This window comes from Salmo salar, chromosome 06, assembly GCF_965601325.2.
Source record: "Salmo salar chromosome 06, fSalSal1, whole genome shotgun sequence".
NCBI lineage: Eukaryota > Metazoa > Chordata > Actinopteri > Salmoniformes > Salmonidae > Salmo > Salmo salar.
In genome coordinates this window covers 14,676,175-14,690,645 of record NC_138296.1, presented here as the reverse complement: position 1 = coordinate 14,690,645, position 14,471 = coordinate 14,676,175, and the positions used below count along the sequence as shown (strand labels likewise).

General features: G+C 43.2%; 1 protein-coding gene across 1 annotated transcript in view; it reads left to right on the top strand.

The window, feature by feature from the left end:
• The window catches only part of LOC106606273 (epidermal growth factor receptor kinase substrate 8-like protein 1), a 47,599-nt gene extending 44,830 nt beyond the window's left edge, over window positions 1–2,769 (top strand). Inside the window, exon 15 of the mRNA XM_082976079.1 lies at window positions 2,236–2,769. Coding sequence (XP_082832205.1) covers window positions 2,236–2,322 — 87 coding nt within the window. The 3' untranslated portion in view covers window positions 2,323–2,769. The remainder of the gene's footprint in view (window positions 1–2,235) is intronic.
• The last annotated feature ends 11,702 nt before the right edge of the window (window positions 2,770–14,471 follow it).

Genomic DNA, 14,471 nt, shown 5'->3' with positions numbered 1-14,471 from the left:
GGGGGGACACTCTAGACCCGAACTGTTACAGACCTATATCCATCCTGCCCTGCCTTTCTAAAGTCTTTGAAAGTCAAGTTTATAAACAGATCACTGACCATTTCAAATCCTACGGTACCTTCTCCGCTGTGCAATCCAGATTCCGAGCTGGTCACGGGTGCACCTCAGCCACGCTCAAGGTACTAAATTATATCATAACCGCCATCGATAAATGACAGTACTGTGCAGCTGTCTTCATCGACCTGGCCAAGGCTTTAGACTCTGTCAATCACCGTATTCTTTTCGGCAGACTCAATAGCCTTGGTTTTTCAAATGACTGCCTCGCCTGGTTCACCAACTACTTCGCAGACAGAGTTCAGTGTGTAAAATCGGAGGGCCTGTTGTCCGGACCTCTGGCAGTCTCTATGGGGGAGCCACAGGGTTCAATTCTCGGGCCGACTCTTTTCTCTGTATATATCAACGATGTCACTCTTGCTGTGGGTGATTTCCTGATCCACCTCTACGCAGACAACACCATTCTGCATACATCTGGCCCTTCTTTGGACACTGTGTTAACTAACCTCCAAACGAGCTTCAATGCCATACAACACTCCTTCTGTGGCCTCCAACTGCTCTTAAACGCTAGCAAAACCAAATGCATGCTTTTCAACCGTTCACTGCCCGCACCCGCCCGCCCGACTAGCATGACTACTCTGGACGGTTCTGACCTAGAATACGTGGACAACTACAAATACCTAGCTGTCTGGCTAGACTGTAAACTCTCCTTCCAGACTCATATCAAACATCTCCAATCCAAAATCAAATCTAGAATCGGCTTTCTATTTCGCAACAAAGCCTCCTTCACTCACGCCGCCAAACTTACCCTAGTAAAACTGACTATCCTACCGATCCTCGACTTTGGTGATGTCATCTACAAAATAGCTTCCAATACTCTACTCATCAAATTAGATTCAGTCTATCACAGTGCCATCCGTTTTGTTACCAAAGCGCCTTATACCACCCACCACTGCGACCTGTATGCTCTAGTCGGCTGGCCCTCGCTACATATTCGTCGCCAGACCCACTGGCTCCAGGTCATCTATAAGTCTATGCTAGGTAAAGCTCCGCCTTATCTCAGCTCACTGGTCACAATAACAACACCCACCCGTAGCACACGCTCCAGCAGGTATATATCACTGGTCATCCCCAAAGCCAACACCTCCTTTGGCCGCCTTTCCTTCCAGTTCTCTGCTGCCAGTGACTAGAACGAATTGCAAAAATCGCTGAAGCTGGAGACTTACATTTTCCTTACTAACTTTAAACATCAGCTATCTGAGCAGCTAACCGATCGCTGCAACTGTACATGGTCCATCTGTAAATAGCCCACCCAATCTACCTCGTCCTCATATTGTTTTTATTTACTTTGCTGCTCTTTTGCACACCAGTATCAGTACTTACACACCATCATCTGATCATCATCATCTGCTCATCTATCACTCCAGTGTTAGTCTGCTAAATTGTAATTACTTTGCTACTATGGCCTATTTATTGCCTTACCTCCTCATGACATTTGCACACACTGTATATAGACTTTCTTTTTTTCTATTGTGTTATTGTCTGTAAGCTTGTTTATTCCATGTGTAACTCTGTGTTGTTGTTTCTGTCTCACTGCTTTGCTTTATCTTGGCCAGGTCGCAGTTGTAAATGAGAACTTGTTCTCAACTAGCTTACCTGGTTAAATAAAGGTGAAATAAAAAAATATTTTAAAAAAGAGGTTCAGACCTCTTGGTGTAATGGTTAGGGTGTTAGCTTGACAGTCACTGGACCAGGGTTTGAGTAACTACTAGCTCCCCAACGTTAGCAAAGTAACTACTACCTCCCTAACGTTGGCAAAGTAACTACTACCTCCCGAATGTTAGCAAAGTAACTACTACCTCCCTAACGTTGGCAAAGTAACTACTACCTCCCTAATGTTAGCAAAGTAACTACTAGCTCCCTAACGTTAGCAAAGTAACTACTAGCTCCTTAACATTAGCAAAGTAACTCTACTAGCAAAGTAACTCTACTAGCTCCCTAATGTTGGCAAAGTAACTACTAGCTCCCTAACGTTGGCAAAGTAACTACTAGCTCCTTAACGTTAGCAAAGTAACTACTAGCTCCTTAACGTTAGCAAAGTAACTCTACTTGCTCCTTAACCGACTGTATTTCTTCCATTCTTTCTCGGACTCTCTCTCTCTCTCTCTCCATTTCTATTAGGATGTCCGTAAATCCACAGAGCTGGAGACAATGATGGAGAAACAGAAGCAGAAAGCGGACTTCCAGCTGGAGAGCAGGAGGCTGTGACCAAGAACAAGCTATGCACATGTATAACACTGATACACAGATATCACTGGTTGATGGATGCCAACACAATAACATCACTGTCACTGATTAAGAGGACACACACACTCACTAACATTGTCTGTATGGATACTCTGATACAGAGATTTCACTTTCAAAGGGTAGTTCACCCAAACTATAAAATTACTTGGTTTTCATAAGGTGTCCGCATGCTTCCCAGCCCAAACAGTTCGGAAGAGTTTGTGCATATATTATGATGACATTTTGTGACGTTGTTGTTTGTTTTGGACTTTGGTGAGGGTTGTTTTGGCTGTTCATGCACAAATATTTTTTCTGGATGCAAGCCGATGTTTCGAGCCGAAGTCTACACCCCTTTGTCGGTGATTGGTCAACAGTAGGGATTTTTCAATAAAGTCTTTGTTGTCATTCAACGAGCGATGACTCACTTCATGCAAGAGTTTTCATTGAGAAATACAGCACCAAAAATCTTAGTTAGATGTAAAATTGCACGACTAAGGTCTATGAAAAAATGGCAAAATGAATGACAGATTTCTTGAGTTCCAGTATCTTAGAATAATTCTGACTATTTTGAGGAAATGTATACTGATTACGGCATCTCAAAATGGACAAACAGTACTGTTGCCAATTTTTTGGTTCAGTTCGGCTAGCCGAGTTCAGCCGAACTGAAGCCTGCTGACGCCTTTACCCTGTAAGCAGTTTTAGGAGAAGACCCAGAAGAAGGCAGTGTAGAAGTAACACAAGTTTATTACTATAACAGGGGGCAGGAAAAACGACAGGTCAAGGGCAGGCAGGGGTCAGTAATCCAGATCAGAGTCCCTAAGGTACAGAACAGCAGGCAGTCTCGGGGTCAGGGCAGGCAGAGGTCAATAATCCAGTGTGGTGTGACAAGGTACAGAACGGCAGGCTCAAGGTCAGGGCAGGCAGAAAGGTCGAAAAACCAGGAAAACTAGAAAACAGGAACTAGAACAAGACAGGAGCAAGGGGAAAACGCTGGTAAGTTTGACGAACAAAATGAACTGGCAACAGACAAACAGAGAACACAGGTATGAATACACTGGGGATAATGGGGAAGATGGGCGACACCTGGAGGGGGGTGGAGACAAGCACAAAGACAGGTGGAACAGATCAGGGTGTGACACTTCTAGGATATATGTTAATGTTGCACATTTCCCCTGCTGCTGTTTGACCTGGTTAGGGTTAGACAGTATGACTTCTAGGTTATATGATAATGTTGCACATTTCCCCTGCTGTTGTTTGACCTGGTTACGGTTAGACAGGATGACTTCAAGGTTATATGTAAATGTTGCACATTTCCCCTGCTGCTGTTTGACCCTGTTAGGCTTAGACAAGATGACTTCTAGGTTATATGTTAATGTTGCACATTTCCCTTGCTGCTGTTTGACCTGGTTAGTGTTAGACAGTATGACTTCTAGGTTATATGTTAATGTTGCACATTTCCCCAAATTAGGAGGGAATAAGTAGGACACCCGGGAATCCTCCAAGTAGGATTTCTGGAAAACCTGGGAATTTGGGTAAAATTACCAGAATTCTGCAACCCTATTCGGCAGCAGGTAGCCTAGCGGTTAAGTGCATTGGGGCAGTAACTGAAAGATCGCTGGTTCAAATCCTGAGCTGGCAAGGTGGAAAAATATGACATTCTGCCCTTGAGTAAGGCAGTTAATCCCCCCAACAACTGCTCCCAGGGTACCGATGACAAGGACGTCGAATAAGGCAGCCCCCCGCACCTCTCCAATTCAAAGGGGATGGGTTACATGTGGAAGGCATGCTTCGGATCAACATGTTCAGTGGTACAATTGACTAGGTAGCCCCCTTTCCCGCATATAGTAACTTCCATCAGGATATCCTTCCTCCTCACACAGAGACAGAACAACATGGTGGTGTTCATTAGGGTTAGACAGGATGAGTCCTAGGTTATATAGTAACTACCACCAGGACCTTCTTCCTCCTCACACAGAGTCATAACAACATGGTGGTGTCGTGTCTTTGGCTATGCCGGATTAAGTGATATGACACGCGATTCTATAAAATAATTTCTCTGTAATTAATATCACCTGATTAAGCTAATCAGGCAAATAATTAACTAGAAAGTCAGGGCACCACGAAATAATGTATTTATAGAGCTGTTATCTTCCGAATAAACTCTTAAAGACCAAGTAACCTTTTACGTCAGCAGCAGTCAATATTTAATCCTGACTTTATTTAGTCTCATCTGAAAGTTATAAATTCTTGGTTATCTTCACGAACCCTGGCTAACAAGTTGAATCAGCAAAATTTGGTTTAATTATTTATTTACTAAATACATAACTAATCACACAGAATTACATATACACAGAATTAATCAAACATTGATGGACCTGGTGAATGGAGCCGATATAGCGGCTGGTTACACAAAGAAAAGGGGGGGGGGGGGGGGGGGGGTTTGAGTGAAAGAGCGGGAAGACTGAGGAACAAAGGGAGAAGCTATGCTATCGTAAATACAGTATCTTATGCATTCTAAATTACCGGCCATTTGAAAAAGGAGAATGCAATAAATACTTACTCTGAGCTGTGCTTCGGTCGGTTAGTCGTAGATGGGAGGCCGTGTTGTCCTTTGAAAAGTGTCTGGTGGTAGAATGGATACTTGGTAGTATCATCGTCGTGTGGAAGATAGGTACTCTGTCCGTCCACTCCCAGCCCAGGTCAACAGTTGCTGCGCTAACGCGACGGCTAGGAGGTATCTTTAATGAATAAGAGTTCAAAGTTCATACCAAGTTGCTATACTGGTATAGTCAAAATTCATCCTTTCGGCATGTTAACCGTCATCTGTTGTTTAGGATAATTATCATTGTTTTAGTTTACTGCGGAGCCCCTAGTCCCACTGTACATGCCTTAGATACCTCCTTTGTCCCACCTCCCACACATGCGGTGACCTCACCCAGTATAACCAGCGTGACCAGAGATGCAACCTCTCTTATCATCACTCAGTGCCTAAGCTTACCTCCACTGTACCCACACCCCACCATACCCCTGTCTGCACATTATGCCCTGAATCAATTCTACCACACCCAGAAATCGGCTCCTTTTATTCTCTGTCCCCAACGCACTAGACGACCAGTTTTGCTAGTCTTTAGCCGTACCCTCATCCTACACACCTCCCCTGTTCCTCGGGTGATATGGAGGCTAACCCAGGCCCTGCGTGTCCCCAGGCACTCTCATTTGTTGACTTCTGTAATCGAAAAAGCCTTGGTTTCATGCATGTTAACATCAGAAGCCTCCTCCCTGAGTTTGTTTCACTCACTGCTTTAGCACAATCCGCCAACCCTGATGTCCTTGCCGTGTCTGAATCCTGGCTTAGGAAGGCCACCAAAAATTTGGAGATTTCCATACCCAACTACAACATTTTCCGTCAAGATAGAACTGCCAAGGGGGGAGTAGTTGCAATCTACTGCAGAGATAGCTTGCAAAGTTCTGTCATACTTACCAGGTCTATGTCCAAACAGTTCGAGCTTCTAATTTTAAAAATTAAGTCTCTCACTGTTGCCGCATGTTATAGACTCCCCCCCCCCCCCCCCCCCCCTCAGCTCCCAGCTGTGCCCTGGACACCATATGTGAATTGATTGCCCCCCATCTATCTTCAGAGTTCGGTCTGTTAGGTGACCTAAACTGGGATATGCTTAACACACCAGCAGTCCTACAATCTAAGCTAGATGCCCTCAATCTCACACAAATTATCAAGGAAACCACCAGGTACAACCCTAAATCCGTAAACATGGGCACCCTCATAGACATTATCCTGACCAACTTGCCTTCCAAATACACCTCTGCTGTTTTCAATCAGGATCTCAGCAATCACTGCCTCATTGCCTGCATCCGCTATGGGTCCGCGGTCAAACGACCACCCCTCATCACTGTCAAACGCTCCCTAAAACACTTCTGCAAGCAGGCCTTTCTAATCGACCTGGCCCAGGTATCCTGGAAGGATATTGACCTCATCCCGTCAGTCGAGGATGCCTGGTCGTTCTTTAAAAGTAATTTCCTCACCATCTTAAATAAGCATGCCCCTTTCAAAAAATATACAACTAAGAACAGATATAGCCCTTGGTTCACTCCAGACCTGACTGCCCTTGACCAGCACAAAAACATCCTGTGGCGGACTGCAACTGCATTGAATAGTAAGTCGCTCTGGATAAGAGCGTCTGCTAAATGACTTAAATGTAAATGTAAATGAATAGTCCCCGCGATATGCAACTGTTCAGGGAAGTCAGGAACCAATACACACAGTCAGGAAATCAAAGGCTAGCTTTTTCAAACAGAAATTTGCATCCTGTAGCTCTAACTCTAAAAAGTTTTGGGACACTGTAAAGTCCATGGAGAACAAGAGCACCTCCTCCCAGCTGCCCACTGCACTGAGGCTAGGCGACACGGTCACCACCGTTAAATCCATGACAATCAAAAATTTCAATAAGAATTTCTCTATGGCTGGCCATGCTTTCCTCCTGTCTACCCCAACCCCGGCCAACAGCTCCGCACCCCTCGCAGCTACTTGCCTGAGCCTCCCCAGCTTCTCCTTCACCCAAATCCAGATCGCAGATGTTCTGAAAGAGCTGCAAAACCTGTACCGGTACAAATCAGCTGGGCTAGACAATCTGGACCCTCTATTTCTAAAATTATCCGCCGCCATTGTTGCAACCCCTATTACCTGTTTAACCTCTCTTTCCTTTCGTCTGAGATCCCTAAAGATTGGAAAGCTGCCGTGGTCATCCCCCTCTTCAAAGGGGGTGACACTCTAGACCCGAACTGTTACAGACCTATATCCATCCTGCCCTGCCTTTCTAAAGTCTTTGAAAGCCAAGTTAATAAACAGATCACTGACCATTTCAAATCCTACCGTACCTTCTCCGCTGTGCAATCCGGTTTCCGAACTGGTCACGGGTGCACCTCAGCCACGCTCAAGGTACTAAACGATATCATAACCGCCATTGATTAAAGACATTACTGTGCAGCCGTCTTCACCTGGCCAAGGCTTTCGACTCTGTCAATCACCGTACTCTTATCGGCAGACTCAATAGCCTTGGATTTTCAAATGACTGCCTCGCCTGGTTCACCAACTACTTCGCAGACAGAGTTCAGTGTGTAAAATCGGAGGGCCTGTTGTCTGGACCTCTGGCAGTCTCTATGAGGGTACCACAGGGTTCAATTCTCGGGCCGACTATTTTCTCTGTATATATCAACGATGTCGCTCTTGCTGCGGGTGATTCCCTGATCCACCTCTACGCAGATGACACCATTCTGTATACATCTGGCCCTTCTTTGGACACTGTGTTAACTAACCTCCAAAACGAGCTTCAATGCCATACAACACTCCTTCTGTGGCCTCCAACTGCTCTTAAATGCTAGGAAAACCAAATGCATGCTTTTCAACCGTTCACTGCCCGCACCCGCCCGCCCGACTAGCATCGCTACTCTGGACGGTTCTGACCTAGAATACGTGGACAACTACAAATACCTAGGTGTCTGGTTAGACTGTAAACTCTCCTTCCAGACTCATAATAAGCATCTCCAATCCAAAATTAAATCTAGAATCGACTTCCTATTTCGCAACAAAGCATCCTTCACTCATGCTGCCAAACATACCCTCGTAAAACTGACTATCCTATCGATCCTTGACTTTGGCGATGTCATTTACAAAATAGCCTCCAACACTATACTCAGCAGATTGGATGCAGTCTATCACAGTGCCATCCGTTTTGTTACCAAAGCCCCATATACTAGCCAACACTGCGACCTGTATGCTCTCGTTGGCTGGCCCTCGCTTCATATTCGTTGCCAAACCCACTGGCTCCAGGTCATCTATAAGTCTTTGCTAGCTTAAGCCCCGCCTTATCTCAGTTCACTGGTCACCATAGCAGCACCCACCCGTAGCAAACGCTCCAGCAGGTATATTTCACTGATCACCCCCAAAGCCAATCCCTCCTTTGGTCGCCTTTTCTTCCAATTCTCTGCTGCCAATGACTGGAACGAATTGCAAAAATCACTGAAGCTGGAGACTGATATCTCCCTCACTAACTTTAAGCATCAGCTATCAGAGCAGCTTACAGATCATTGCACCTGTACATAGCCCATCTGTAAATAGCCCATCCAACTACCTCATCCCCATATTGTTATTTATTTTATTCATATATTTTTTTTGCTACTTTGCACCCCATTATCTCTACTTGCACATTCATCTTCTGCACATCTATCACTCCACTGTTTATTTGCTAAATTGTAATTATTTTGCCACTATGGCCTATTAATTGCCTTACCTCCCTAATCTTACTTCATTTGCACACACTGTATACAGACTTTTCTATTGTGTTATTGACTGTACAGTTGTGGCCAAAAGTGTCGAGAATGACACAAATATTAATTTTCACAAAGTCTGCTGCCTCAGTTTGTATGATGGCAATTTGCATATACTCCAGAATGTTATGAAGAGTGATCAGATGAATTTAAATTAATTGCAACGTCCCTCTTTGCCATGCAAAAGAACTGAATCCACCAAAAACATTTCCACTGCATTTCAGCCCTGCCACAAAAGCACCAGCTGACATCATGTCAGTGTTTCTCTCATTAACACAGGTGTGAGTGTTGACGAGGACAAGGCTGGAGATCACTCTGTCATGCTGATTGAGTTCGAATAACAGACTGGAAGCTTCAAAAGGAGGGTGGTGCTTGGAATCATTGTTATTCCTCTGTCAACCATGGTTTCTGCAAGAAAACACGCGTCGTCATCATTGCCTTGCACAAAAGGGCTTCACAGGCAAGGATATTGCAGCCAGTAAGTAATCAACCATTTATCGGATCATCAAGAACTTCAAGGAGAGCGGTTCAATTGTTGTGAAGAAGGCTTCAGTGTGCCCAAGAAAGTCCAGCAAGCGCCAGGACCGTCTCCTAAAGTTGATTCAGTTGCGGGATTGGGGCACCACCAGTACAAAGCTTGCTCAGGAATGGCAGCAGGCAGGTGTGAGTGCATCTGCACACACAGTGAGGCGAAGACTTTTGGAGGATGACCTGGTGTCAAGAAGGGCAGCAAATAAGCCACTTCTCTCCAGGAAAACCATCAGGGACAGACTGATATTCTGCAAAAGGTACCAGGATTGAGCTGCTGAGGACTGGGGTAAAGTCATTTTCTCTGAATCCTCTTTCCGATTGTTTGGGGCATCCGGAAAAAAGCTTGTCTGGAGAAGACAAGGTGAGCGCTACCATCAGTCCTGTGTCATGCCAACAGTAAAGCATCCTGAGACCATTCATGTGTGGGGTTGCTTCTCAGCCAAGGGAGTGGGCTCACTCACAATTTTGCCTAAGAACACAGCCATGAATAAAGAATGGCACCAACACATCCTCAGAGAGCAACTTCTCCCAGCCATCCAGGAACAGTTTGGTGATGAACAATGCCTTTTCCCGCATGATGGAGCACCTTGCCATAATTGACAGCATGCCAGGGCGGATTTGCAGAGGTCTTGAAAAAGAGGGGTCAACACTGCAAATATTGACTCTTTGCATCAACTTCATGTAATTGTCAATAAAAACCTTTGACACTTATGAAATGCTTGTAATTATACTTCAGTATTCCATAGTAGCATCTGACAAAAATATCTAAAGACACTGAAGCAGCAAACTTTGTGGAAATTAATATTTGTGTCATTCTGAAAACTTTTGGCCACAACTGAACGTTTGGTTATTCCATGTGTAACTCTGTGTTGTTGCTTGTGTCGCATTGCTTTGCTTTGTCTTTGCCAGGTCACAGTTGTAAATTAGAACTTGTTCTCAACTGGCTTACCTGGTTAAATAAAGGTTAAATAAAAATAAGAAATATAAACAAGGCACACCTTTAATGAAATGCATTCCAGGGCCCAGATTCTCAAAACACTTCATAAGCAAAAAAATAAGAATTTCATAAGATAGTTCCTAAGTGCAACATAGTTCCTCAACAATATCTTAAGATTTAATGATTTTCTTGCAAACTTCTCAAATATCTTCTTACAAATCTTCTTAAGATGTTCGTTGCTAGGGAACAGCTTAGGCAATGGCAATCATTTTAGCATATTTCCTACTGAGGTTACTGTTCTAAAACATGTTCTTGGGTTTATAATAATTAATACTGAAACTTCAGATGAAGTTTGTGAGTGAATTAAACATGTTCAATTCCTTTCATGAACTTTTCCTCTCACTGCCCTGAGTTTAAGAGAAGGTTTTAGCTATCTTGGAATTAAGAACATATCCAAAACTTTATTTTCAAATATCAAATTTCTTCCTAACATTTTTCTTAAAGAGAAACATCAGAAATAGCGCAAGAACATTTCCCCAAACCTTTTTGAGTAATAGCAACTTTGCTTAACTTTCTTCTTAAATCTATAGTTAAGGAAAAAATGGCATTTCTTCTTAAGAAGGTTTGTGAATCCGGGCCCAGGTGACTACCTCATGAACCTGGTTGAGAGAATGCCAAAAGTGTGCAAAGCTGTCATCAAGGCAACGCCCTAACACAGCCTGGAGGTGTGTTTGGTGATTGTCCTTTTGAAAAACAAATGATAGTCCCACTAAGCGCAAACCAGATAGGATGGTGGATCGCTGCAGAATGCTGTGGTAGCCATGCTGGTTAAGTTTGCCTTAAATTCTACATAAATCACCGACAGTGTTAGCAGCAAAGCACCCCCACACCATCACACCTCCTCCTCCATGCTTCCCAGTGGGAACCACACATGCAGAGATCATCAGTTCACCTACTCTGCATCTCACAAAGACACAGTGGTTGGAACCAATAATCTCAAATTTGGACTCATTAGACCAAAGGACAGATTTCCACCATCTAATGTCCATTGCTCATGTTTCTTGGCCCAAGCAAGTCTCTTCTTCCTATTGGTGTCCTTCAGTAGTGGTTTCTTTGCAGCAAATCGACCATAAAAGCCTGATTCACGCAGTCTCCTCTGAACAGTTGATGTTGAGATGTGTCTGTTACTTGAACTCTGTGAAGCATTTATATGGGCTGCAATTTCTGAGGCTGGTAACTCTAATGAACTTATCCTCTGCAGCAGAGGTAACTCTGGGTCTTCCTTTCCTGTGGTGGTCCTCATGAGAGCCAGTTTCACCATAGCGGTTTTTGCAACTGCACATAAAGTTACTTTCAAAGTTCATGACATTTTCCGAATTGACTGACCTTCATGTCTTAAACCTGTTAGGGCTAGGGGGCAGTATTGACACGGCTGGATAAAAAACATACCCGATTTAATCTGGTTACCACTCCTACCCAGTAACTAGAATATGCATATACTTATTACATATGGATAGAAAACACCCTAAAGTTTCTAAAACTGTTTGAATGGTGTCTGTGAGTATAACAGAACTCAAATGGCAGGTCAAAACCTGAGAGATTCCTTTACAGGAAGTGGCCTGTCTGACCATTTCTTGAACTTCTTTTCCATCTCTATCTTTTACTAAGGATCTCTGCTCTAACGTGACACTTCCTACGTCGTCCATAGGCGCTCAGAGCCCGGGAAAAAACAGAATGTCGTCATCCCAGCCCCAGGCTGAAACACATTATCGCCTTTCTCAAGCGGCCGATCAAGGGACTCTGGGCTTAGGCGCGTGACCCGACCGCCCCCGCCTTTGTGATTTTTTCCTCTGTTTGCCGAAAAGGAGATTCCCTGTCGGAATATTATCGCTTTTCTACGAGAAAAATGGCATAAAAATTGATTTTAAACAGCGGTTGACATGCTTCGAAGTACGGTAATGGAATATTTAGATTTTTTTTGTCACGAATTGCGCCATGCGCACGACCCTTCTTTACCATTTCGGAGAGTGTCTGGAACGCACGAACAAAACGCCGCTATTCGGATATAACGATGGATTATTTTGGACCAAACCAACATTTGTTATTGAAGTAGCAGTCCTGGGAGTGCATTCTGACGAAGACAACAAAAGGTAATCAAACTTTTATAATAGTAAATATGATTATGGTGAGTGCTAAACTTGCCGGGTGTCTAAATAGCTAGCCCGTGATGCCTGGGCTATGTACTTAGAATATTGCAAAATGTGCTTTCACCAAAAAGCTATTTTAAAATCGGACATATCGAGTGCATAGAGGAGGTCTGTATCTATAATTCTTAAAATAATTGTTATGCTTTTTGTGAACGTTTATCGTGAGTAATTTAGTAAAATGTTAGCTAATTCCCCGGAAGTTTGCGGGGGGTATGCTAGTTCTGAACGTCACATGCTAATGTAAAAAGCTGGTTTTTGATATAAATATGAACTTGATTGAACAAAACATGCATGTATTGTATAACATAATGTCCTAGGGTTGTCATCTGATGAAGATCATCAAAGGTTAGTGCTGCATTTAGCTGTCTTCTGGGTTTTGGTGACATTATATGCTAGCTTGAAAAATGGGTGTCTGATTATTTCTGGCTTGGTACTCTGCTGACATAATCTAATGTTTTGCTTTCGTTGTAAAGCCTTTTTGAAATCGGACAGTGTGGTTAGATTAACGAGAGTCTTGTCTTTAAATAGCTGTAAAATAGTCATATGTTTGAGAAATTGAAGTAATAGGATTTTTAAGGTTTTGAAAATCGCGCCACAGGCTTCAAGTGGCTGTTACGTAGGTGGGACGAATTCGTCCCGCCTAGCCCATAGAGGTTAAAGTAATGGTGGACTGTCATTTGTCTTTGCTTATTTGAGCTGTTCTTGCCATAATATGGACTTGGTCTTTTACAAAATAGGGCAATCTTCTGTATACCACCCCTTCCTTGTCACAACACCACTGATTGGCTCAAACGCATTAAGAAGGAAAGAAATTCCACAAATTAACTTTTAACAAGGCACACCTGTTAAATGAAATGCATTCCAGGTGACTACTTCATGAAGCTGGTTGAGAGAATGTCAAGAGTATGCAAAGCTGTCTTCAAGGCAAAGGGTGGCTACTTTAAAGAAACTCAAATATAAAATATACTTTGATTTGTTTAAAACTTTTTGGGTTACAACATGATTCCATATGTATTATGTCATTGTTTTGATGTCGTCACTGTTATTCTACAATGTAGAAAATAGTAAAAAGTAAAGAAAAACCCTGGAATGAGTAGGTGTGTCCAAACTTTTGACTGGTACTCTATGTATGTATATATACAGTTGAAGTCGGAAGTTTACATACACTTAGGTTGGAGTCATTAAAACTAGTTTTCAAAAACTCCACCAATTTCTTGTTAACAAATTATAGTTTTTGCAAGTTGGTTAGGACATCTACTTTGTGCATGACACAAGTCATTTTTCCAATAATTGTTTACAGACAGATTATTTCAATGTTTCACAATTCCAGTGGGTCAGAAGTTAACATACACTAAGTTGACTGTGCCTTTAAACAGCTTGGAAAATTCCAGAAAATTATGTCATGGCTTTAGAAGCTTCTGATAGGCTAATTGACATCATTTGAGTCAATTGGAGGTGTACCTGTGGATGTATTTCAAGTCCTACCTACAAACTCAGTGCCTTTTTTGCTTGACATCATGGGAAAATCAAAAGTAATCAGCCAAGACCTCAACATTTTTTTTTAGACCTCCACAAGTCTGGTTCATCCTTGGGAGCAATTTCCAAACACCTGAAAGTACCACGTTCATCTGTACAAACAATAGTACGCAAGTATAAACACCATGGGAGCACGCAGCCATCATAACGCTCAGGAAGGAGACACGTTCTGTCTCCTAGAGATGAACGTACTTGGTGCAAAAAGTGCAAATCCTAGAACAACAGCAAACGACCTTGTGAAGATGCTGGAGGAAACAGGTACAAAATTATCTATATCCACAGTAAAACGAGTCCTATATCGACATAACCTGAAAGGCAGCTCAGCAAGGAAGAAGCCACTGCTTCAAAATCACCATAAAAAAAGCCAGATTACGGTTTACAACTGCACATGGGGACAAAGATCGTACTTTTTGGAGAAATGTCCTCTGGTCTGATGAAACAAAATTTGAACTGTTTGGCCGTAATGACCATTGTTATGTTTGGAGGAAAAAGGCGGAAGCTTGGAAGCCGAAGAACACCATCCCAACCATGAAGCACGGGGGTGGCAGCATCATGTTGTGGGGGTGCTTTGCTGCAGG